Genomic DNA, 23767 nt, shown 5'->3' with positions numbered 1-23767 from the left:
GATTCAGATTTGAGAGACTCTACTGTAAACATTTTAGGCTCTCACCTCAAAATATTTACATTACAGATGATATCAATTTTTATCAACTTATTTTCCAAAATTTATACATTTATTTGTGACTGTTTTTCAGAGTTATTTTAAATTTTCTCCGCCTTTCCGTTTTTGAATTTTCTAAAAAGATTTTCAAAAACAAAAACACTTTTAATAAAAATTACAATTCGAGTTGAAAAGTAGCAAAAATATGCATTGCTTGATTTTTACTCAACTCACTTTTTCTCCAGTTTGCCTTTTCTGCCTATTCTAAATCAGACGAAATTTGGCAAAAACAATTGCTGAATTCAACTTTAAAATTTAAAAACAAATTCTTGTTACAATAAAAATGCATATATTTTCTACAAAAATATAGTGGGGGAATTTCGCAGGCTTTGTACGAACCCAAGTTTCATCATAACTCATTTTTTCCTATAATTCATAATAAATGTGATTTACCGCACCCATATTTTAAAAATTAGGGGAAATTACTTAGATTTTAAGACATATTAGTCACATTTATTGAAAAACTTGGGAAAAATTTGGTATCATTACTAAGGTTGGGATCGTAAGAAGCATGGGCACATTCCCCTAACTTTACTTCACTGGCATCAATAAAGCGAATTAAATTGTTACCAATTTACGGATGCTTGCAAGTAGGGGGAAGTGGGGAATCTTTGAAAATTGTATTTTTCACCAATTTTAAATAAAATTGAGCCATATTATAATGTAATTTAGCTTCTCAATCTGTTTGTGCAGGTAAATTATATCACGATAAAGCTCAATTTTATTTAAAAGTAGGTGAAAAATCCCAATTTCAAAAGTGCCCCACTTTCAAAGATGCCCCAATTCCCCCTATTCGCTACTTCTTCAAAACAGTTTTTCAAAAAAATATCTCGTAAAGGCTTCTACACATTGAGAGCAATTTTTGTCAAAAATCGCATTTTTGACAGAATTTTAACGTTTTCACCTGCAGCATTGCAGGCAATTTCGTTCAAAATTTAAAAGTAAATTTCTTCTGAGAACGTGCTGGTTAAAATGTTCTCAAGTCTTTTGGGAGCTACATAGTAAAAAATAATTACTATGATTATCATGTGTAATAGGAGAGCATTGATAATAGTATATTACTGATAACGAAATGTTTAATAACTAAATCTAGGTTTCACTAACTCTCAGTGAAATATCAGAAACATATTTACAAAACAATAGGGGAGACTGGAGCAAAAAGTCACAAAACGGATATTTTATTTTTTTACAAAGTACTCGAACGCCCCAGAAATTTCTAATTAGCGCTGTTTTCTAGGAAATTTACCGCTCTACAACTTTGTGAAAGTAATTTTCCTCTATTTTGTAAGGAAATACGTTTATCGAGCCGTTTTCTAAAAGGTAATTCTGTGACAATTCTCAAAAATGCTGGGGCAAATAGTATCAGACATGGGATATTATCATATATTGATTCGTTTTGTTACGGAATTCCGTAAATTAAAAAAAATACCTAGATAACATATTTTCGTAGGAAATTTATTCCTCTACACCTTTTTAAAAAAAACCTTTTTCTAACTGAACGATAAAAACGATTTTCAAGCTATTTTAGAAAAAACACACAAAAGACTGCAAATCGTTTGACCAATGCAAACAACAAGCGGCGACACATGGCATTGACGTTTTTTTTTGCCGTGAGACATCATAAATTGTTTCAGTTTTTCTTATTTTTTGCTCCATAGCTTTTGTTACTTTTTACCCCAAGTGGTCGTGTTTAATAAAAATATTTCTTGAGAGAAGAATCTTTGTAAAATTCTAAAATAGATAGCGGCTTTGTATTCAAAGAATCTAAGTCATTTAGGAAATAATCATCAGTGCGTAAATTTTGATAATAATTGTAAATTTTGTAGGTAATAATTGATATATTCTTCAAGGAAAATATTTTAAAAATAGGGCTAAAAATTTTGATATTTTTCATTTTCTAAATTCCTTGTTCGAATTCGAAGAAACATACAACATTGAAGAAGGTTTATGGACGGTATTTGTGGTATAAATTTTGAGCTTCTATCTCTTTTATCTTGAAAGATATTGAATTTTGAAATTTTCCAATTGTGACTTTTTGCCCCAGTCTCCCCTAGTTATTGTGCGTTGGACATTACAAGAGTTTTCAGAACATGTTTACAAAAAAAAATTGTATTGTGCGTTGAGAATTATGACAAGAGCACAATATTTTTTGTTTTATAAACATGTTTTTGACATTTCAATGAAAATGAGTGAGATTTAGATCTAGTCAACTCGCTCACTCTCATAGGAAATTTTGAAATATGTTTCCAAAACAAAAGTTATTCTGCGTTCGCCATTATGCATAATTAGTATTTCCAAATACCAACAGTGAATAATTTGGTGGAAATTAATTCCATAAATTTTCAAAAATAAAAATTTCGTCAAGTGAGGGATTTGATATCGAGTTCTCAAAACGCGAACACCTTTACTCCTTAATTTTAAAGAGATTCATAGTGAAGAGCTACTCACTGACCAAAAAAAAATATTTTTTTCCGATCATTTTGATTTTCCTCAGTCACAAACATCTAATTTTGATATAATTAATCATATTTTTGTTTCCCTTTAGAAACGAAACGGGCCCCGATATTCCTAAGTACGCCCCTGTAATCATATCAAATTAATTCAAGCCTAAAAATTACAATATTTCAATGTTTTAATTGGGAGAGAAAGGCAAAAAACTCGTATTAAATTGATATTAATTGCAATGGTTGAGACACTGAACCAAAATCATGTCCAATTTGCAGGTGCTCCAACTGGATCGATGATAAATAGCAATAGCGATCATTGGACTTTGCATGCCATTTACTATCCACCTCTTCTGCGTTCAGCCACCGTCAGAAAGTTTATGGTGGGCTTTGAGCTGCTTTGCCAGGCCCAGAGAGATCTTACAGCTGAACAAGCAGCTGAACGCTTGAGAAGTCTGGACGGCAGTAAGCATTACTCCGTCCAGTAAGACACCAGTAAAACAACATAGTCCAAATACTAAAAAAAAATTGTTTTTAGACAAATAAATTTACCTTGGGAATTGCTTCAGTTTTTGACAATGGCTTTAGTCTCAATTGTGTGCATGGATTTCAGTAGCTGTGATACTGAAAATCTCAGCCGATGGAACATGAATCTGCTAATCTCAAATGCTGAACTTCTACCGTCAGGATATTTTACTTCTAAAACAATTGTTGGCTCGGAAATTCTCGTCTGAGTGTCTTCAAGCATAGAAATGTTAATTCTCCAGGTGATTGTAGGAGCAACATTGACAGTTTTCAGGGCATAGTACTTCTGGAGCATGAGATCTCGATGCTTCCAGAGAGTATTGCACACTTCCTCAATGCAATCTTCCGGAAACCTTTCATCGCAATTACAAATTAGCCTCACAGAGACATCACGGAATACAGTATTTGGGTTACTTACTTATGTTCCTGCAGGAGACTTCTCAGTATATCCTTCTTCCCGGAATCCCTAGGTGTCCTTCTCAAATATTCCCTGATAATGCTGAGAACTGTGGCAAATACTTCGGCAAACTGACTGTTTGATAGTTTAGTACTTGACGAGTTAGATATTCTGTTTTTAGCTGCAATCTGCCTGTCCAGAGGACAATTCTGACTATCAATGTAATTCACAGCAACTGGAAAAAAGGGAAAAGTCTTAAGTTTCCGGATAACTGAAATTTAGATGAAATACTCACGCTGGACCAAAATTTTCACATCAGACTTTTGAAGGGTTGAATTTTTAATAGAATTCAGTGAATTGCTCTCATTGAAATTCCACATAACTCTGGAAAAATACGAAAAACTGAAGAAGATTCTTTTGTTTATGTTTTTCTCAGGTGACTGCGCAGCTGTCAAAACTGCTAGAATTTTATGTTTTGATTTTCTTGGGTTATTTTGCACGTGAATTTTCTCAATTTTCCCACAGAAATGTCCATTTTCCTGAAAAGAACCTCTGGTATTTTATTATATTTACATCTTACTGGTAAAATTGTAGTTAATCCTTGCATTTTACTGTTCTTTTCAGGGGTTGGGAAATTCCTGCGGCAGGCTATTTCCATTCGGCATGCGGCAACTTCTGAGCCTTCTGCCATTGATCCAGATGCCCCTGTAGCCATGGAAAATCCCTTCGAGAAGCCTCGGCAGGAGTGTATCCTGTGCAGGGGTAACATAGATCCAGATTACAAGAACGTAAGGCTATTGTCGCAATTCCAGAGTCCCTATACCGGAAGAATCTATGGAAGACACATCACAGGACTCTGCAAAGCCAAACAGGAGAAGGTTGAAAATGAGATAACCAAGGCACAAATGTGTGGACTTATGCCAACGTATAAGAAGACCAATGAATTCCTCAAGGATCCTCCACTCTTTGATCCAGAAAGACCTATCCGGCCACATAAATACTAAAATTGAAAATCCTCCCCAGATTAGTAATAATAAATTTATCAAGTTAGAATGCACAATTTATGTTTTATTATTGCTTAATACGTAGAAATATTTTTTTTTTTTAAAAACGTGGACATGTTTAGTGTTTCTTCCCAATGAGACCTTGCTTCTTGAGCTGCCGCAGGGCACACTTTGCTGCTGTGCACTTGGCAATTCGATAGTTTCGGCCAATTCCCCGGAAAGTACCCTTCCCGAACACCTCGACCATCACTCGTACCCTTCGGCCATCGGCAAGTTTTTCTGGTTTGCTGCAAAATTCACAAAAAAAAAACAATCTTTCAGAACAAAGTCCAAAATTAAAGAGATTATATTCAAAGTTCTACCTGAATTTAGCTGTTTCTGGCTCCAATTCCAACAGCTCTCTTATTGGTGACTTTGGCACAGAATTGCTGAATTGTTCAATTTCTGGGCGCATCATATTGCTATACACCATCCACACAGCATCTAAAGACATTCCTGAATCAAGAAATATTGCACCAGCGACAGATTCAAATACATCTCCAAGAGCCTTTGGCACTTCAACATCTTCAGCTTCGTCACATTCGTCCTCGGAGATCAAATAATACTGAAATTACAAAAAATAAAGCTTTTTTTCTTAAATCCTAGTAAGGTTTGAATTTATAATTTTTTTTTCAATATATTTGACTTATTCCCAGAAAACGAGTGATTTTTTAAAGGTTTTGTGAAAAACTTCAAAATGTGAAATTTTCTAACCGGAGAAGGTATGAATAACATCTTTAAAATCATATTAAAAAGTAAATAACATGAGAATAGTAAGTAAAGCTAAAAACTTAAACAAATTATATAAATTAAATTAATATAGACACAACGGTCTTTTCGATAAAATGATAAAATTGTTACAAAAGATATATACATTTCTTTAGTAAATTTTTACTATGGCGGTCTAGTATAATTAATAGATATTTTACATTTTATTTATTATTCGTCCTTACTCAATTTTACCAAATATGTAGGTGTAGTAAACCCGATCAGAGCAAACCAATCATTAGGTTTGGTATTATATTTATTTTATTTAATAGGGGAAAGGATCCCTTCAAACGTTGATGCCTTCGAATAATGTGAATTTTCTTTTATTTTTCCTAAGAGATTTTACATAATTATCACACAAATTTTAAAAATTTATACTAAGCTAACTAATGTTTAGTGGAAATGAGTAAGTCTCCTAGAAAAAAAAATTAAAAGAAAATTATTCGAAGGTATGAACGTTCGAAGGGAGAGTACTTTTCCCTATGGCTGTGGGTGCTATATACAGAAACCAGCTCCTTTATTAATTCGTTATTAAATTAAGAAAAAGAAAACCTATTCACAGAAACCAGTTTTTATTTAAAAATGAGATACTAATTAAAATAAGCCATTGAAAACTTAAATTCAAATTAACCAGTGTTCCTACCTATGTAAAGAAATTGATATTTAATTTGCGATATAATCTAATTTGTGATATATAAACATGCCCCTCGGAAAGAGCTTGTTACATTTATTATCGTTAAATTAAGAAAAAATCATTTAAAATAGATTTCATACAGTAAATTGCAATTGATGTAGGGTAAGTGTACTAAATTTCGATCAGCTTGCAATTTCGGCAACTATTTTTCTTCCTTAAATTTCCATGAATTTTTAGTTTTTGTATATTCTATAACCTTTATAATACGAAAATAACAAAAAATGTCGCTTCGATGAACGAGATGACATGAAAAAGACTGGGAAAATTCTGGAAGGGCAAGGAACTATGAAGGTGGCCGAAATAGGCCACCAAACCTATGTCTACATTTTTATTCATTTTAAAATGTACTCCCTCCGTTCCGAAATAAGTCGTACGTTTGGGAAAAATTCTTGTTCCGAAATAAGTCATACGTTTAGGAAAAAATGGTTTTAAGGGAAAGTTTGTTGGTAAATGTTTTGTGTATCAACAATTATCTCTTGTAAGGAACTATTGCTAATGTCCAGAACTAAAATTGGGGTCCAGTCTTGATGGTATGTTGAGGAACGAATGTCTTAAAAATATCTTATTTTTGGCGTTTTATTTTCAATCTAAAATAGGTGCAGAATGGTAAGAGATACAGACTTGGGACCTTCGGGGGAGCCCCCCATAAGTTGACCCTGGGACTATTAATATATCCTTTATTTTGCCCCCACTCCTCCCCTTCCCCTCTAAAATCATCTTTTCAGGATTGCTCGAAAACACGTTGTGCAATTTTTTTTTTCAATTCTGGATGTGTTTTAGAAAAACATATAAATGGTCCCAGGGTCAACTTATGGGAGGTCCGCTGAAGGTCCCAAGTCCAACATTTTGCATCCAGATATTCGAACACATAAAAAAATATATTCTTTTTATTGCTCATTCTGCAAAATTTGAGATATATAAAATGTCATATCGGTAATAACTGTTGAGTTCTATTTGTGCATACTAAAAATTTAGAACAAATTCTAGTCTGTAATGTTAATCACAGTCCATCTTGTAGTAATTAACTATCTACCGGAGCTCTTTGAAAAAAAACGCGAAAAATGGACAACTTCAACATATCGATTCCTCAACTTACCATCGTGATAGGATCCCCATATTATCCCTGAACATGGAGGATAGTTCATACTTAAGATATTTGCAAATAACAAAAACATTCTCTGAAACCATTCTTTAATCCCTAATTTTTCGCCAAACGTACGACTTATTTCGGAACGGAGGGAGTATTAAAAATGATTTTGCTGAATATAAAGACGATGAACCTTCTACAAGATTCCAAGCAACACTTCTTAAAAACAATTAACAAAAAAAAGTTAATTTGTATTAAAAATACAATTCATTTAAAACTTGAGACTTTGGCACTTGCATGCAACTATGCCGAAATTTGGTATTTACAGTTTTAACAGTTTTACAGGTGATCGCATTGAAATCAAGCAAAAGATTTTTGATGAAACATTTCAGGAAATTTTTATTTTATTTATTTTTTTTTTGATAATCATGTGAAAATAGACCGGGACACAAAGCAATTTTTTTATTCTCCAAAAAAAAGGAAGCCCGTACCGTAGAACTTATTTGACAAGGAATAGTCAGATTTTTTATGTTATATCAACTGTAAATTATCATTTCTTTATCGTCTACAATTTTTAAAATTTTTCTTTTAGCATTTAGGGGAAAGCGCGCTACCTTCAGACGACTCAAGTTTCGGATAGGGCAAGTGTGCCAAATTCCGGCCAGCTTGCAATTTCGGCCACCTTTTTTGTTCCTCGAATTTCCATGAACTTTTAGATTTTACGTACTCTAGAGATTATACAATGCAAAAGAATAACAAAATATGTAGCTTCGACAAACGAGATGACATGAAAAAGATATTGGAAGAATTCGCGAAGGGCAAGGAACTATGAGAATGAAGGTGGCCGAAATAGAGCACCAAAGCTATGCTTATATATTTATTCATTTTAAAATGTATTAAGAATGATTTTAGAGTAAATAAAGACGGTAAACTCTTAACAAGGTTCCATGCAACACTCTTACAAAAGAGAGAATAAAAAAAATCAATTTGTATTTAAAATATTACATTTCAAACTTGAGACTTTGACGCTTTCATGCAACTATGCCGAAATTTGGCACACTTACTCTAAGTCATATTTTTCTATGTTCATTTTCATAATGGTTTCAATCCATGACTCTTTTCAGGAAATTTGAGCCATTCGACTAGCTATTAAAATATAATATTAATGGGTCAAATTAATAAAAAAAAACATATTAAAAACATGAATTTCTCAAAGCTTGAGTCGTCTGAAGGTAGCGTGCTTTCCGCTATAACACTATGCAATAAAATAACCGGAGGCAAACAAGATCTCGGAAGACAAAACCCAAAAAGCCAAAATCCCGAAAAGGCCAAAATCCCGAAAGCCAAAATCCTGATAGGGATGAAATTATATGCAGTATAATGTGTAGATTAATTGCCCAAGACACAGAAAATTTCCCTTTGCCTCCAGCAAGCGCGGGTACAATCTTTGGAGTAGTTATGACATTTTTAAGAATTCGGGATTTTGACTTTCGGGATTTTGGCCGATTCGAGACGGGATTTTGGCTTTCAGGATTTTGGCGTTCGAGATTTTGGCTTTCGGGATTTTGACCGGGACCCGAACCAGAGATATGGTTCAATTTTGACCCCTTATAGCACGGGTCAGGAGAATCGGGGGCTTAAATTTTTTACCGAAGGCTCTCAGGCCCAGCTATAACATACTAAAATTTGAGATCGATCAGTACCATAGGGGCCATAGGGGCTGAGTTATTATTCAAAAAATCAAAATTTGGTGGTATTCTGAAATAGCGGTAGGAGGGGGTGGGGGTGTATCTGACATCACCTAATTCTAGCCGCCCATTGATATTTGACCTTTGCCGAAAACCATTTGTCGATATCTCTTTCCGTTCTCTCTCCAGAAATGTTTATACGACCGACGGTTGGGACGGACGGCACATCCACGAAAATTGATTTGTGGCGAATATGATATTCGTAATCTATGAGTGCTAAAATGTTTAAATACAAAAGTTGGGCCCGATCTGACGTGGTCGGATTTTACCTAGAAACACAAAAGCCGAGGATTGTAGAGAATCTCAGCTAGAAATCTTCTCTGGGTCGTCCTCTGCAAATCATCCTTTGGCAATCCTGGATTAGGTACCAACCGTTAGGTACCAATGTTTTAAAATTTTTTTTTAAGATATCTCAGAAACTTAACGTGATGTACCATAAGTTTCTTTGGAAGCAATATTCAGAACCCACCAAGAACAAGAAACTAAGAAAATATACTCATTATTTTTCATCCAAAAAAAAGTTCTTATATCAGGGTCCCGGTCAAAATCCCGAAAGCCAAAATCTCGAACGTGAGTCAAATATCAATGGGTGGCTAGAAGTAAGTGATGTTAGATTCACCCTCCACCCCTTCCTTCCGCTATTTCGGAATACCCCCAAATTTTGATTTTTTGAATAATAACTCAGCCCCTATGGTACCGTTCGATCTCAAATTTTAGTATGTTAAAGCTGGGCCTACGAGCCTTCGGTAAAAAATTTAAGCCCCCGACTCTCCTGACCCGTGTTATAAGGGTTCAAAAATTGAGCCATATCTCTGGTTCTAATTGTCAGAATTTGAAAAATTTTGGTGTTTTGTAAAACTCTCATAGAGCACTACAATCCTTACGCTGAGAAAAAAAGGCTGCGATTAACTTTTTTTCGTCATAACTTTAACACTTTTTGGGTGTAAAAATATATCAACATTTTTTGCTGTTAATTTTACACCTTTTAAGGGTAAAATCTGGTAAAATCAACATGAAAGAAGGGTATCTTTAACCAATAGTACACCTAAAAAGGGTAGTATTTACACCGTTTTCGGATCAATACTGCAGGGTAAAAATTAACATTTCCGGAATGTTATTTTAACTTTTTCGGAATTCTCTCAGTGTATGACACCCTAACTTCATCCGGTTTAATCGAAGTTACAATTAAATCGGATAATCACTGGGTTTTTTACTTTATTAATAAAACCTGGACCTTGGTATCAGTTTGTAACATTTTAGTAAATCTAGTTAAAAGAGAATACAAAAAATAGTGAAATTCGACAAGATTTTACAAAAAGTTACTCAATTTCGTATTTAGATTTTTTTACTTACTTTTAAACGTTTTTTAATGTAGAAATTTTTATAAATTTTTAAATATTTTTTTTCGTTAATATTCATATAAAACCTTGTAAGGATAAAACATTTTTTTTCAATTAATATATTTTTTAAGAAATAATTAATAATGAAAATGTGAATGAAAGTAAATCATACCCCTTTCACCGCATTTATCCTTAGATCGTTTTCAGACTAGAGGTTTAGCCCAGTTCCCGAAGATCGCAAATCCTTAAACAGCAACCGATTTTATTGATTTTTCAAAATGTAATAGGTCATTTTCCTTTAATAATCCAATCCTAAGTCAAAATTTTCCAAAAAATCTCGACCGATAAGACATTAAAGAAGTTAAGCCTATGGCTTAGCCTTAGGTCTGAAGCCCGTATTATTGTAAACTTTAAAATTAACATACCTCTTCACTGATACTGTGGCCATTCTCATGTTGAAATCTCACAAAACGATCGATGACTTCATTGAGCCCGGGAGAAAGATGCCTAAAGTACTTGTGAAATCCATGCCTAACTGCCAGAGACGCAAAAATTGTGTTATTAACCAAAGCAGATCTCAAATCCGTGAGGGCTCCTGGTGAGTGTTGCCTTGGATCTTCGTATAGGTGCCTCGTGATGAGATAGTCTAGAACAGCATCCCCTAAAAATTCCAAACGCTGATAGCAGTCAGTTAGGCGATTTGGAGAGTACGAAGCATGGGTCATGGCTTGTAGTAGATACGATTTATCCCGGAATTCATATCCAATTGTCTCCTCAAACTTATCAAATCCGTCAAGGAGCTCTTTGAGCATCCTCTCAGGTTCGGGATAGTGATGCAGAAGTGGAGATTTCGGTGAAGTCCACCAACCATAAACTGTTCTGGTAGCTTTGCTGCTGAGCTCTCGAAGATCCGATGTTCCGGGTAGGCGTTGTAAATTTTCAGGATAGGGAATTTCGAAGCATGGCAAAACTCTTATTCCCACCCAGGCCATAAACAACAAAGCACCTCTGGGACCGCATTCAATTAAATATGCCCCTATTAGGGCTTCTACGCAATCTGCCACGGATTTATCCGGGATGCTGTGCTGCGTTACGAGATTGTAGGGGATGAAACAGGGGAAATTGTCAAAATTGAGATTGGTATCCACCTCGACATCTTCTTTTTCATCTCTCTCTACAAGTCCTAAGGCTGTTGCTCGATCCCGGATTAGGTTGCATATCTCCTGACTGGACATTTCTTTGAGGTTAGGTAGATCAGCTAGGTTCCAGTGACAAGCTGGGATACGAGCTTCAATTAGGGCTTTTTCGAGTTCCTTGGGAATGTAGTAGCATGGCGGGAGCCAGTTGTCGTGTGGTTCAAATTTTGTTGAGATCATACTTTCACCCAGCATCTTCCTCCTTCCCAGTCGATAGAGATTGAGGTTGGACACCTGCTTGGACCGCAAATGACTTAGCTTGCCTTCATGAACATCCTCATACGTACAGTAGAGATAGGTTGTAATGGCGTACTTGAGAAAGGAATCTCCAATAGTTTCCAATCGCTCAAGATTTATCCCATCATTGGCATTGGACATGGTTAGAGCTTGAAGAATAATACTTGGACTTGGTCCTGGATGTCCCTTGAGATTGGGTTGGTAGTCAAAACTGAAGGATTCTGGTTTTTCGATGGGCCTTTCATCGTACTTCCTCATCATTTCCTCTGCTGTTATGGATAGATTCTGTTGGAGTTTCTTCCGTCGATGCTCAATGAAAGTATCTTCGGACATACTTCCAGGAGTATTGATGAATCTGTCAAAGAGATGACCAGAATTGAGACATTTCATCTCATCAACACCATTTTTGGTCACAAATTCCCCATTTACAGATTGTAGTTCCTCAAGAGTTAGACCACCTTTCTTGTAAAATCTCTCAAAATCATCTTCCTGAGCATATGGAAGGAATTCTCTGAGGATATCTTGAGACAATGATGAGTTTACCTTCATGGAATCAGTCTTTTTCACAATAGACACTTCCTCATTGTACTTTATCAACATTCCAGACTGTTCAATTCTCTGAATATTTTCTGCCACAGATTCCTCAAATTGTTTCTCACATTCCTCCATTGAGGATGTAAGAGTGATTTCCGGGAGACTTTGGAGATTATTGTAGTCATTCTCACTGTTATCTGTTGATTGTCCTTCGATAATCATATCATTGATTATTGCCAATTTCTTTTGACGCTTCAGTATTTCCTCTTCCGTTTCAATGGCTTCAGCTAAATTATCCGATTTGAATTCAATTCGCATCTTTCCCTCACTCTTGACACTCTCAGCATCATCCGGATCAGATTGGAGAGAATCATCGGAATCTGTGTCGTAAAATGTGGGATCAAAGACACTTCCCGTCTGTGTTGCATTCCACGATGTTGGTGATCCATAGCGAATTTGATTGGGATTCTGTATAGTCCAGTGATCATCAGGGAGTCCATCGAAACTTATCTGAACATCATTGGCCATATCATTGGACCATGTTCCAATTTCCAGAACATCATCGTCGAATTCATTATCTTCATCCTCATCCTTTGCCTCATCTTCATCCTCAGTCAGTCCATTGAATTTCTTAGTCAACTTTCCCATCTGTTTCTTCACCTTTTCCTCTGGACATTTTTCCCTGTGAACCTCATCCTCCCTAGCACTGTGTATGGAATCCTTTCGGGCAGCTTCACGAGATTTTCGCAAAACTTCCGCCAAACTCCATCCAAAGTCCAATGATGGCCACTCAAAATCTTCTTCATTGGCTACTCTGCCCAATCCCAGATCCTGTGACACTTGCCGTCGGATCTCATCGGCCAGCAGGAGGGCATTGAACCTGTACAGGATACAGGGTAGACAAACAGCTGCACGCCACAGTGAAGCCGAAAATGGATGAATTGTACAGAGTTCTGGCACTAGAATCTGCTTCTGTTCCAAATTCTCTCGCTTGGCGCGTTTTGTCTCCTCTGAACTTGTCGGCAGTGCCACACCCTTCCTGTTCACGTAGCGTGGTGTGAGAAAATTCAGTCGTGCACTGGTATGATCAACATCCAGAAGAGGCTGTTTGCAATTCTGGACTTCAATGCCATATTTGCGAAAATAGTATTCACGGAATGTACTGTAATTCTCACCGGGAAAGCTACTTTCTGGCGATAAATGAAAACATATTTCAGCCACATAGAAATACTGTGGTTGATCCTGATTCCTATACCATGGCATTACCACGGCATCTTTGAATTTATTAGCATCAAATGCTTGACTGGCTCTCTCCTCTTCAGACACCGTCTGTGGCAATACATCGGCATTTTCACTGATTAACCGCAAAAAATCCCAATCTACACCAATACCCTCCTCATCATTTAATTTAACCGTCGGCACCACAAAGTAACAATTTTCATTGGCATCAGCATCAAATAGCATCAGATACTTTTGCAATCTCAGCACATTGGTAAATGTGTAGTTGATAAAAGTATTTATATGCACTAAATTATTCTCACTGAGCACAATATCCTCAGACACAAGTTTAAGGGAGACCTCTACTTCTCCAGATCGTGTAAAAATGGGAAAAGCACTGATTTGGGGGATTTTCTTCAAAGTCAATATCCCAAATCCCTGCAATGATTCCTCAGGTGGATATATTTTACGCCCTCGTGTATTTTGTTCCTCGGGAATGGGACACTTTAGGATCATCTGAATGTAGTAGAAGTAACACTTTTCATTAGCTGTCGGACGACAGCCAGAGAGTGCAGAGGCCACCTAATAGAGATGAGCATATGATAAGATTTGTTTGCTCAGGAGAGGAAGACCATATAAATTTGGTCAGAGTCATTTGCATCATTCATAAAAGGATTTCTTCATTTATGATTCAAAATTAGGATAAAACTGCCAGAAAATCTCATGTAAATTGAATTAAGGCCACTCACATAAATGAATCTCTACAATCTCTTCATGACAAAAGGGTAAATTAAAATATGATTATAGAGAACATACATATAAGGCTTAAATGAAGCGATAGACTTTTCAAACTTTGTTATAATTTCATTCAGTCTGGGTCAGTATTTCAAGTGTAATAAAGTTTTCATATAGGACAAAAAGACATTATAGATTTTGAGATAAATTTGAAGTTTTGATGAAATTAAAGACTTAGGGTAAATGTGCCAAATTCCGGCCAGCTTGCAATTTCGGCCACCTTTTTTGTTCCTCGAATTTCCATGAATTTTTAGTTTTTACATACCGTCGTTGCAGGTGACTTTGCACTCGGGGCTCGGGGGTCGGGGGGCGACTTTGCACTCTACTGTCCGTAAGACTTTCATAAATTCGAGCACTTTTCTACGGTCTTCGCCGATCCGGTCTACCATGTCAAAGTATATAGGGATATGTTATGTACCAAGTAAGGTACAATGATCCCCAAAAGGATTCTTGTAGTTTCAGTAATAGTCAATGAAATGCTAATATAAGTATTTTGTCAAAAAACGCCTCCGTGAAAAAGTTATCTGAAGGTGCAATTCCAAAATCGATTTCAGAGTAGTAAATTGCCCAAATCCAATCTAAATTTATCTGGCTAGAATAATCCACTTCGATTTTGTTGATTATTTTTATTAAAATATTTTTTTCCCTATTATCTTCCTAAGAACACATGATTTATATTATAAAATTGCATATATTGGTCTTTCTAAAGTTTTATTATAGAAGTATTTGGCTAAAAATTATCCAATTTTGTGGGAACTTAAGATAAAATGACCGAGATCTACAAGATGGTATGATCGCCATCTTGATTTGACGTTTCTGTCCGCCATTTTGAATAACTGTCAAAATAAAAATCTCATCCGATTGAGCTGAAATTTTAGTATGTTATAGCTGATGTCAAGGCCTTTTCAGAACATATATAAAATCCGACCTAGGTCAAGTGATTGCCTGGTTATAGGGGTTCCAAGTTCAAAATTTTGACATTTTCATGAAAACAGAACTACAGGGAGCTTCTTTTATCAAAACTATCACAAAAGAGAGAGCGCTATCGTTAGGCGATGAGATCTAACAAACAAACAAAAAGAAAAGTAATGTTTTTGTTTATAACAGCGCATTATTTGAGAATCTTAAAAACTGTTTTCGTAAAGATGAAAAATAAAAAAATTAATTAAATGTACTTTTCGTTAATTTTTTTTTTAAATTATGTTACAGTAAATAAATATATAAAACAAATGTCTCTACCATTTTTAATGGTTACTGAGGCATTTCGTTTAGGTTTCAAATATTGAAAATTAAAAAATAAAGACCGTCAAAATATGAGTATTACAAAATTTTAAACTTTGAGCCTCTGTATCTAGGTAAATACTTGACGTAGACTGGAACATAGATACGTTTTGAAAAGGTCTTGACATCAGCTACAACATACTAAAATTTCAACCCAATCGGACCAGTTTTAGGGTTTGACAGTTATTCAAAATGGTGGAGGGAAACGTCAAATCAAGATGGCGACCACGTCATCTTGTAGATCTCGTGCATCTTACCCTTAGATATGAAGATCTTCATTGTCGTTTATTATCAGAAATTGTTGATTCTTTAGTATTTATTAAAAAGTGCAAAGTCACCCGCACCTTATCCCAAGTGCAAGCCTTTTTTCTTGATTTTTTTTGAACATAGTAAAATTTTATAAAATTAATGTTAGTGGCACAATATCCATTCATTAACAACTGAATACAAATAATTTTATCAATTAACCCTCCTCCCTTGACTTTAACTATCCACTTTTAGAGGGAAAAGTTGAAAAACAGCGAAAAAACGTGCAAAGTCACCCGGAACGACGGTACTCTAGAGATTATACAATGCAAAAGAATAACATAAAATGTAGCTTCGGCAAACGAGATGACGTGAAAAAGGCATTGGAAGAATTCCTGAAGGGCAAGGAACTACAGTAGACTCTCACTCAATCGGCTCTTTTTCAATCGGGCGACAAATTTTGTTGACAATTTTCACGTTTAATTATGAAGCTAATTCGCTCAAATTCGCTGTAGTTCTTTCTATTTTATCGTGATTCTTTATAATTGAGCGCTTTTTGTGGAATTTACAAAGGCTTTGACGCTCAATTCTATCGCTAAACCGGATGAAATTTTGCCCCATATTCCCGATTGAGAGTGAGTCTACTGTATGAGAATGAAGGTGGCCGAAATAGGGCACCAAAGCTATGTCTACATTTTTATTCATTTTAAAATTAAGAATGATCTTGGAGTAAATAAAGACGATAAACTGTCTACAAGGTTCTTTCTAAGCAACACTCTTTAAAAAGAAGTAATAAAAAAAAATCAATTTCTATTAAAGATATTACATTTCAAAATTGAGACTTTGGCGTTTGCATGCAACTATGCCGAAATTTCCCACACTTACCCTATAATAGCCAACTAAAAGAAAATTTATAAAATAAAGAAACGTGAACCAGAAGTGGTAAAAACGATATTTTATTATTGAATGACCTCATTTTTTAGAAAGAAATATTGAAAAAATTATTGGAAGGCCTGTATAGTAATTTTCCGCATAGGAGAGACTGGGGCAAAAAGTCACAAAACGGATATTTTATTTTTTTCCAAGCTACTCTAGCGCTTCAAAAATTTCTAATTAGCGCAGTTTTATAGGAAATTTACCGCTCTACAACTTTGTGAAAGTAATTTTCCTCTACTTTGTAAGGAAATACATTTATCGAGCCAATCTCTAATGTCTGAAATTCTACTTTTTCATATATTTTTTTTTATTATTTTTCAAATTTCTTCTTATTATTGTTGCAATTTCTTTCTTTTTACTTCATTATTTCATTTAAAAAACATGAATAAAATCATCAAATTCAGTTCTCCTCGAAGAATTTTACTTTAGCTTCAATAAGCGCCTCACAGATTCGGGGCATCCTGTTGATCAATTTCTCCAAAATGTCTGAAGGAACTCTGCCCATGCATCCTGAAGTGTTTCCACCAAGATTGGAACTGATGTCGCGCCTAATCTCGAACCTTGTGGTCGAGAAAATCCCAGAGAATTGCAATGAGGCTACAATCGGGTGAATGGGGTGGCCAATGCATTCGACTTATTGGGCGTGGTTTTGTTTTTCAAGAGGATAACGACCCCAAGCATTCCTCAAAGCTTTGTAGAGGTTTTCTTCTTGAGAAAGAGAAACGCAGGGTCCTAAACTACATACATTGGCCACCCCAATCACACGATTGGAGCCCCATTGAAATTTTCTGTAATTTTCTCGACCAGACGGTTCGAGAGAAGGCGCCGACATCAGTTCTAATCTTGGTGGAAGCACTTCAGGATGCGTGGGCAGAGTTCCTTCAGACATTTTGGAGAAATTGATCAACAGGTTGCCTCGAATATGTGAAGCGCTTATCAAAGTTATAGGAGGATTCTTCGAGGAGAACTGTATTTGATGATTTTATTCATGCTTTTTAAATAAAATAATGAAGTAAAAAAAAGAAATTGCAACAATAATAAGAAGAAATTTGAAAAATAATAAAAAAATATTTGAAAAAGTAGAATTTGGGCTGGAAATTTTGATATTCAAAGAAGAAACCCCTTTCAGAACAGATCACACCAAAAACCAACCACAATCCGTGCCAAAAATATTCCCTCGGCATTATTTTCAGTTTTTCTGACTGTTAATAATATTTACAAATAGTAACGCAGCTTATATTAAATGGTTATTAAATGATTACATCACTTTTAGAATGTGGGGCTACTTTTGCATTTTTGTCCAAAAAGCTAATTTTTGACTGATCCTCAAATTATAAATTTTTAGCCCATATTTTCTCAAATCTTGTTTAAAACTGTTCGTAGGTTTATGTATGAAACTATTTCAATCAATAGAACTGGATATTACAGCGTTTTCCCGGTCCAAACTAGGTGTATTTAAACTTACGAAGAGTTAATTAGAAAACTTTGCAAGATTTTTTGTCATCAGGTGTATCTGAGGGACTGCCAAGGAAAATATTTCGTCCCTATAAGAAAATCCATAAGTACATTCTTCCTAATGTTTTTTTTTCAAAGTTTTACATTAAACACCTCTAAAAATGTATATTTTTCAATTGTTTGGGGTAAGTTTGGGTTTGTTAGAAAGGTCTTGGAATTCATGAAAACTTTAAACTAATCCCAAGTGGCAATGAACCAGATAGGAGTTCCATTTTATTTTAATAATTCCATTTTATTACCCTTATAAAATTATAGGTGAGTTTTGAGATGATTTATTTGACTTAAATTAATTGTAAATTAATATTAAAAAAAAAATCCCGAAATCGAAAATTTCTTTAGCGGAAATATCCATTTAAATAATTTTCTCAAACAATAGGGGAGACTGGGGCAAAAAGTCACAAATCGAAAAATTCAAAATTCAATATCTTCCAAGATAAAAAAGATAGCGGCTCAAATTTTTTTCTATAGATAGCCTCCATAGACCTTCTTCAATGCCGTAAGTTTCTTAGAATTCGAACAAGGAATTTAGAAAATAAAAAATATCGAAATTTTTAGCCCGATTTTTGAAATATTTTCCTTGCAGAAAATAACAATTATTACCTACTTATTTTCCAAAATTGAGGCACATGGTGAATATTTTCTAAATAATTTGGATTTTTTGAATACGAATCCGCTATCTATTTTAGAATTTCACAAAAGTTTTTTTCTCCAGAAATCTTTTTATTAAAAATGGCCACTTGGGGTAAAAAGTAACAAAAGGTATAGTATAGCAAAAAGTAACAAAAAAGCAAAGCAATTTCTGATGACTCACGGCGAAAAGAAACGTCATTATCATGTCTCGCCGCTTGTTGTTTGCATTGGTCAAACGATTTGCGGTCTTTTATGTGTGTTTTTTTTTTCTAAAATAGCTTGAAAAGCGTTTTTCTCGTTTTCTCACTTTTCTCGCTGAGAAAACGGTGTTTTACAAAGGTGTAGATGAATAAATTTTCTATGAAAATATATCCTCTAGGTATTTTTTCAAATTTACGGAAGCCTGTAATGAAGCGAATCAAAATATGATAATACCCAATGTCTGGTACTATTTGCCCCAGAATTTTTGAGAATAGTAACAAAATTACCTTTTAGAAATTGGCTCGATAAACGTATTTCCTTACAAAATAGAGGAAAATTACTTTCACAAAGTTGTAGAGCGGTAATTTCCTATAAAACTGCGCTAATTAGAAATTTTTGAAGCGCTAGAGTAGCTTGGAAAAAAATAAAATACAGTAGACTCTCTCAAATTCGGGCATATGGGACCGAAATGTCAGCCGAATTAGACAGAAATTCGGGCGACAAACTTTTTGAAATGCAACGATTTTTTTATTCATCTGCACACTCATTAAGTGTACATACTCATATTTGTTGCAAATGTCATAAAAATCCCTTAATAATGCAAAATCACATCAAAACTAAGACAAAGCATGCCAAATTTGAGCATATTTGATTCATTTTTTGATAATCATAATCAAACTTGAAAAATGACAACAAACTTTTTTCCAATGTAACCGCTGCCCGAATTAAAAAGTAGCCCGATCTTAAAAGAGCCGAATTTGCGAGAGTCTACTGTATCCGTTTTGTGACTTTTTGCCCCAGTCTCCCCTAACAATATTCTGAGTAAAACTTATGCTACCCCCCTTGTTCAAAGTGATTAGGGGAAAGTGGTCTGCCTTTGAATGCGGCAGCCTTTGAATATTGTAATTTTTTCATTTTTCTTTAAAGCATAAATTCTTTTCTATTAACTATTAGATAGCTATTCATAATCCTCACAAGTCATCAAAAAATGCAGACCCTAGCTCTTATTTTCTAGGTGCTAGGGCAAAAAAAAAACGAAACTGAGCTCTAAACTGTAATTTTGATGTTCCACAATTCATGTGTTTTTTCATAATCAAAATAATTTTTCGAACAAATCTTCTATTGTGAGTCATAGATGGTTATTCTTGGATGGTATTTCTCCAAATACATTTTGATTCAGATGAGACAAATTTTGTGGGTGATAAAAGTTTTCAAATATTGCTCTGCGGCAGCCTTTGAATATTAATTTTGTGTGCCTTTGAATCCTCTCTTTCCATACATTGAAACATCTGACAGCTTCCTGTCCGGGAGCAGAATAGAACTCCTACTTTGGTCTGACGAATGTCATACAATTACTTATAACATGCTATCTTGCTCCGGCCGGGATGTTTCAAACTGAGAATTGGCAACTTCAATGGCGTTTTATTACAAATTTTCAAGTGAAAAACAGAGCTTCAGAAAAATGTAAAAAATGTTGTTGTATAATGACTTTTGACTACAGTGGTGGTTTTATTGAGTGCATTAGGGTTCATGCTAATCAATTATGGGCCACTTAATGTTACAGCCCTAATATTCTCAGTGAAAAATTAAGATTCAAAGGCTGCCCAATCACATTCAAAGGCAGACCATGCAGGCTGCCTTTGAATATATCGACATCACATTTTCAAGTTCCTCACCAGGAAAAACTGAGGACTTGCGAGTCCTGAATGGGGTAAGCATAGAAGCTTAATGAACAAGAGAATTTTTTGGTGTAGTGCAAAGTAAAACTCATGTTGTAGTTTACTCTGAAAAAAATCTCAAATTTAGAACATCATTTTTCGTTCAAAGGCAGACCACTTTCCCCTAAGCATAAATTCGAGATACAGTAAGGTAAGAGATGAATTGGATAAGAAAGCAAAACTGATTTATTGCTGCAATTATTCACATGGTATTGACAAATTGCCTTGTTGGCGTAATTGAAAACGGAAATTATTAAATTAATGGTGATTAATAATTGGTTAGATTGTACTAAACATTTTGTATTGATTTTTCTGAAAACTATTGTTTCAGTTTAATTGACCCAGACTGAAACCCTGAAATTGATTTTTTTCTACGTGGCAATACTATTTTTTTTTAATGTTTATCCCTGATGAAGATTAGAGGATTAATCTCTGGGGGAAAAAGAAAAATTAAAATTTTTAAACTCACCCTTTTGTAGTAATACTGTCGACGTTTCGTTGTACCGGGTCGGGGTTCCAAGTTGTCATTAATCAACATCTCATCGGTTGACTCAAGCTCAAAGTTCTCCCAGTCGGGTTCAAAAGCTCGATAGCCCTCCTTCCCAATGGGCTGGAGATTGTCATCGAGTTCGCCACACATGTGGAGCAAACGACACGCTATGAGGGCTGTTAGGCGTCGTGCGAGTGTTCGCGATGGCATGAGGTATCCGTTGATGTCACACTTGAGGGGTGAATTGATTGGTAGTCTCAGGGAGCACTTGTAGAGTGGTATGCCCTTTCGGAAGGTCTTCTCATAGCGCCAAATGGGGGTGAGTTTGGTAAATGTGTCACTGGGTAATTTGGCACAGTATTTGTTAACAAGGGCAACAGCTGTCGCTAGATTGACGAATGGGGCATCAAAAGCTGCCAGGGGTTTATAGGGCACAATGCATTGGGTGTATTTATCCGCAAGGGCAAGTTCACTTGGATCTGGTTCACTATTGGCACAACTGTGCAGGAGAATTTTTTCTATTTCTACATATTCTGCAAATTGTTTTACTATTTTATCCGTATTGACTTTCATCTCTTCGAGGTGATCCTCCTTAGGAGGAATTACATCAGTTTCTGGTGGAGCATCAGAATTATTGGGGATTTCTTGGGGTTTGACATCAGCTCCAATCATAATTATGTGATGAGCATTTAATGCTCGAGCTCGTCCTTTGCATTGAACATAACTTCGATACGTCTTTGGTGGATTCCAGCGTATAACTAAATTGCATTTTGGCAAATCAATCTCCTTCTCTAGGATTGATGTTCCAATGAGAAGATTACATTCGTGCATACGAAAACGTTTTAGTACCTCTTCCTGCTTCCTATGTTCATTCTCAGCTTGCTTTACCTCCTTCATGGGATCAGCCACCTTGTCTACAATATACTGCACTGACAGATAATTGAGATCTCCATCGAACTTGGACACTTCATACAACAGGGAAAATAGAACTTTAGCAGTGAATTCTGTGTTGCAGAATATAAGACCACAGAGAGCATCTGGATCTAAAGATTGGGCATTTGCACCTCGATTCTGACGATTGTGAGACATTAGATTCCTCCTTCGCATTCTAGGTACTCTACCTTCACTTCTCATTGGTGAATTTGTGGTATTTGGAAGAACATCGAGGGTTTTCTCTGTGATATTTCTCAGGGTATCCTTCAACTTTGACGATTCCTGCATTTCCACCATGCCATTTACATGCTCCTCTATTTGCTCACTGGACAGGGAGAGTCCCTTAAAGTCCAAATTATCAATTTCCGAGAGGATATTAGCAGTGGGAAAATTCTTTGAACCCCCTAAACTTTCCCCATTTTCAATTGGCGCCCCCGGAGTTTGCCCTGATTTGCCCAATTGCTTAGGATCTGGCTTAAAATGCTCCAAAATACTGAGCAACCGAAGGACTTTGGGTGAGGAATACCGAACTATGCGTTCCTTTTCACTGGATAATTGACTGAAATAGCTATCACAGTAGGCACGGACATGGACAAAAGTTGTGGAAGTCATACAGAGGAGGAGAAAATGTCTTTCATATGGCGTTTTTACTTTACTCTTTTCAATCTGAATGAGAAGTGCAAGGGCAGCCCGATCGGCACACCAGGGTCCAAATTCTTTGAGAACCTGTAGGAAATCTTGTAGAAATGTCATAGGCTCACCTTTGGGATCCGGAATATTCTTCAGTTCATCGTAGTACTCATCGCTGTAGATTTCCATGGGGTCAAATCGATGATCGGTGAGATAGTCAATTTTGGATTGAACCAACTGAGCCAGAAACCAAGTTAATTCGTCACAGGAGTGCGGAGCACATTGCACAACAATTTCATGAGGTTTCGTACAATAGCGCAATAGAGTGACAATATCACTGGCTGTTTCTGCCCTACAATGAACAAATTGCTCTAAATACTCAATTTCAGCTCCTAATCGGCCCAGTGGACAGCCAGCATTGTGAAAAGGACCAGCTAGACCTAGAATCTTTGGTGGATTTTGTGTTTTTTCGTAGAATTTCAGAAAAATATCCTGAACTTCTTCGGTGAAGCTCAATTTGTGACAATCTTCCACACAAATCAAATTGATTTGCTCAATATTGAGTACGTGAGCCTTCAATAGAGACAGCAATTTTTCCGGACTGATGATAACCACCTTACCCAGGAGATTTTCCTTTGTCCATGTGATATCTTTCTCCTCAGTGCAGCAATTCAGAGGCACTAAATCCGTCAGATGGTAGATGAGATTGTACGTGGATACTCCATCTCTGCCGTGTGATAAGTATATTGTCGTTTTGAGATTGTCCTTGCATCGTAAATCCTTGCCCAGTTCATGTATTAACTTGAGGGCAATGAACTCTTTGGAGGAGTTTTGTTCAATGCAAACAATAACATTCTCCTCAAATGCTGCCGCAAGCAATTCCACTTGATAGTCACGTGGCGTAAAGGCCGTGGTATGGACATTGTCCGCCCACGTGTAGGCCATTAAATTCACTATTCTATGTACAATTTATTCACTAATATTCACTAAAAAAAGTAAAAGGGATAATTTTATCATCCCAAACACATTCTCCCTCCCCAAGAAAAAGCGAGGTTATGTCCACTT

General features: G+C 35.7%; 5 protein-coding genes across 5 annotated transcripts in view; 2 read left to right on the top strand and 3 right to left on the bottom strand.

Moving 5' to 3' along the window:
- Window positions 1-3104, top strand: part of LOC129804524 (probable galactose-1-phosphate uridylyltransferase) — a 5204-nt gene extending 2100 nt beyond the window's left edge. Inside the window, exon 4 of the mRNA XM_055851883.1 lies at window positions 2820-3104. Coding sequence (XP_055707858.1) covers window positions 2820-3028 — 209 coding nt within the window. The 3' untranslated portion in view covers window positions 3029-3104. The remainder of the gene's footprint in view (window positions 1-2819) is intronic.
- Window positions 1-3157, bottom strand: part of LOC129804512 (elongation factor-like GTPase 1) — an 11625-nt gene extending 8468 nt beyond the window's left edge. Inside the window, exon 1 of the mRNA XM_055851871.1 lies at window positions 3093-3157. The gene's annotated coding sequence lies outside the window, so the exon portion shown is untranslated. The remainder of the gene's footprint in view (window positions 1-3092) is intronic.
- LOC129804533 (COMM domain-containing protein 5) lies at window positions 3056-3907 on the bottom strand. The gene is made up of 3 exons (XM_055851895.1): window positions 3758-3907; window positions 3484-3697; window positions 3056-3418 (listed from the first exon to the last, which is right to left on the bottom strand). Exons 1-3 carry the CDS (start codon window positions 3840-3842, stop codon window positions 3106-3108), a joined length of 612 nt encoding a protein of 203 aa, XP_055707870.1. The 5' UTR covers window positions 3843-3907; the 3' UTR covers window positions 3056-3105.
- Window positions 3903-4519, top strand: LOC129804543 (28S ribosomal protein S18c, mitochondrial). Its single transcript, XM_055851907.1, has 2 exons — window positions 3903-4017; window positions 4087-4519. Exons 1-2 carry the CDS (start codon window positions 3990-3992, stop codon window positions 4464-4466), a joined length of 408 nt encoding a protein of 135 aa, XP_055707882.1. The 5' UTR covers window positions 3903-3989; the 3' UTR covers window positions 4467-4519.
- Window positions 4510-23767, bottom strand: LOC129804502 (endoribonuclease Dcr-1). Its single transcript, XM_055851850.1, has 4 exons — window positions 21119-23767; window positions 10568-13909; window positions 4829-5070; window positions 4510-4753 (listed from the first exon to the last, which is right to left on the bottom strand). The coding sequence occupies exons 1-4, from the start codon at window positions 23645-23647 to the stop codon at window positions 4585-4587; spliced, it is 6282 nt and encodes a 2093-aa protein (XP_055707825.1). The 5' UTR covers window positions 23648-23767; the 3' UTR covers window positions 4510-4584.

The sequence above is a fragment of the Phlebotomus papatasi genome, chromosome 1 (genome assembly GCF_024763615.1).
Source record: "Phlebotomus papatasi isolate M1 chromosome 1, Ppap_2.1, whole genome shotgun sequence".
Taxonomy (NCBI): domain Eukaryota; kingdom Metazoa; phylum Arthropoda; class Insecta; order Diptera; family Psychodidae; genus Phlebotomus; species Phlebotomus papatasi.
This window is presented reverse-complemented; position numbering and strand designations above follow the sequence as displayed.

What these genes read in the sequence shown, in the direction of transcription:
- LOC129804533 (XM_055851895.1), bottom strand. Translation starts at nt 3,842, where the DNA reads ATGTGGAATTTCAATGAGAGCAATTCACTGAATTCTATTAAAAATTCA. An exon ending in TGTGAAAATTTTGGTCCAGC is followed by an intron (nt 3,698 to 3,757) that starts GTGAGTATTTCA and finishes CCTTTTTTCCAG; the next exon opens with TTGCTGTGAATTACATTGAT. An exon ending in AGTCTCCTGCAGGAACATAA is followed by an intron (nt 3,419 to 3,483) that starts GTAAGTAACCCA and finishes TTGCGATGAAAG; the next exon opens with GTTTCCGGAAGATTGCATTG.
- LOC129804543 (XM_055851907.1), top strand. Translation starts at nt 3,990, where the DNA reads ATGTCCATTTTCCTGAAAAGAACCTCTG. An exon ending in TTTCCTGAAAAGAACCTCTG is followed by an intron (nt 4,018 to 4,086) that starts GTATTTTATTAT and finishes TGTTCTTTTCAG; the next exon opens with GGGTTGGGAAATTCCTGCGG.
- LOC129804502 (XM_055851850.1), bottom strand. Translation starts at nt 23,647, where the DNA reads ATGGCCTACACGTGGGCGGACAATGTCCATACCACGGCCTTTACGCCA. An exon ending in GACAGTATTACTACAAAAGG is followed by an intron (nt 13,910 to 21,118) that starts GTGAGTTTAAAA and finishes CATCTCTATTAG; the next exon opens with GTGGCCTCTGCACTCTCTGG. An exon ending in GCCACAGTATCAGTGAAGAG is followed by an intron (nt 5,071 to 10,567) that starts GTATGTTAATTT and finishes TTGTAATTTCAG; the next exon opens with TATTATTTGATCTCCGAGGA.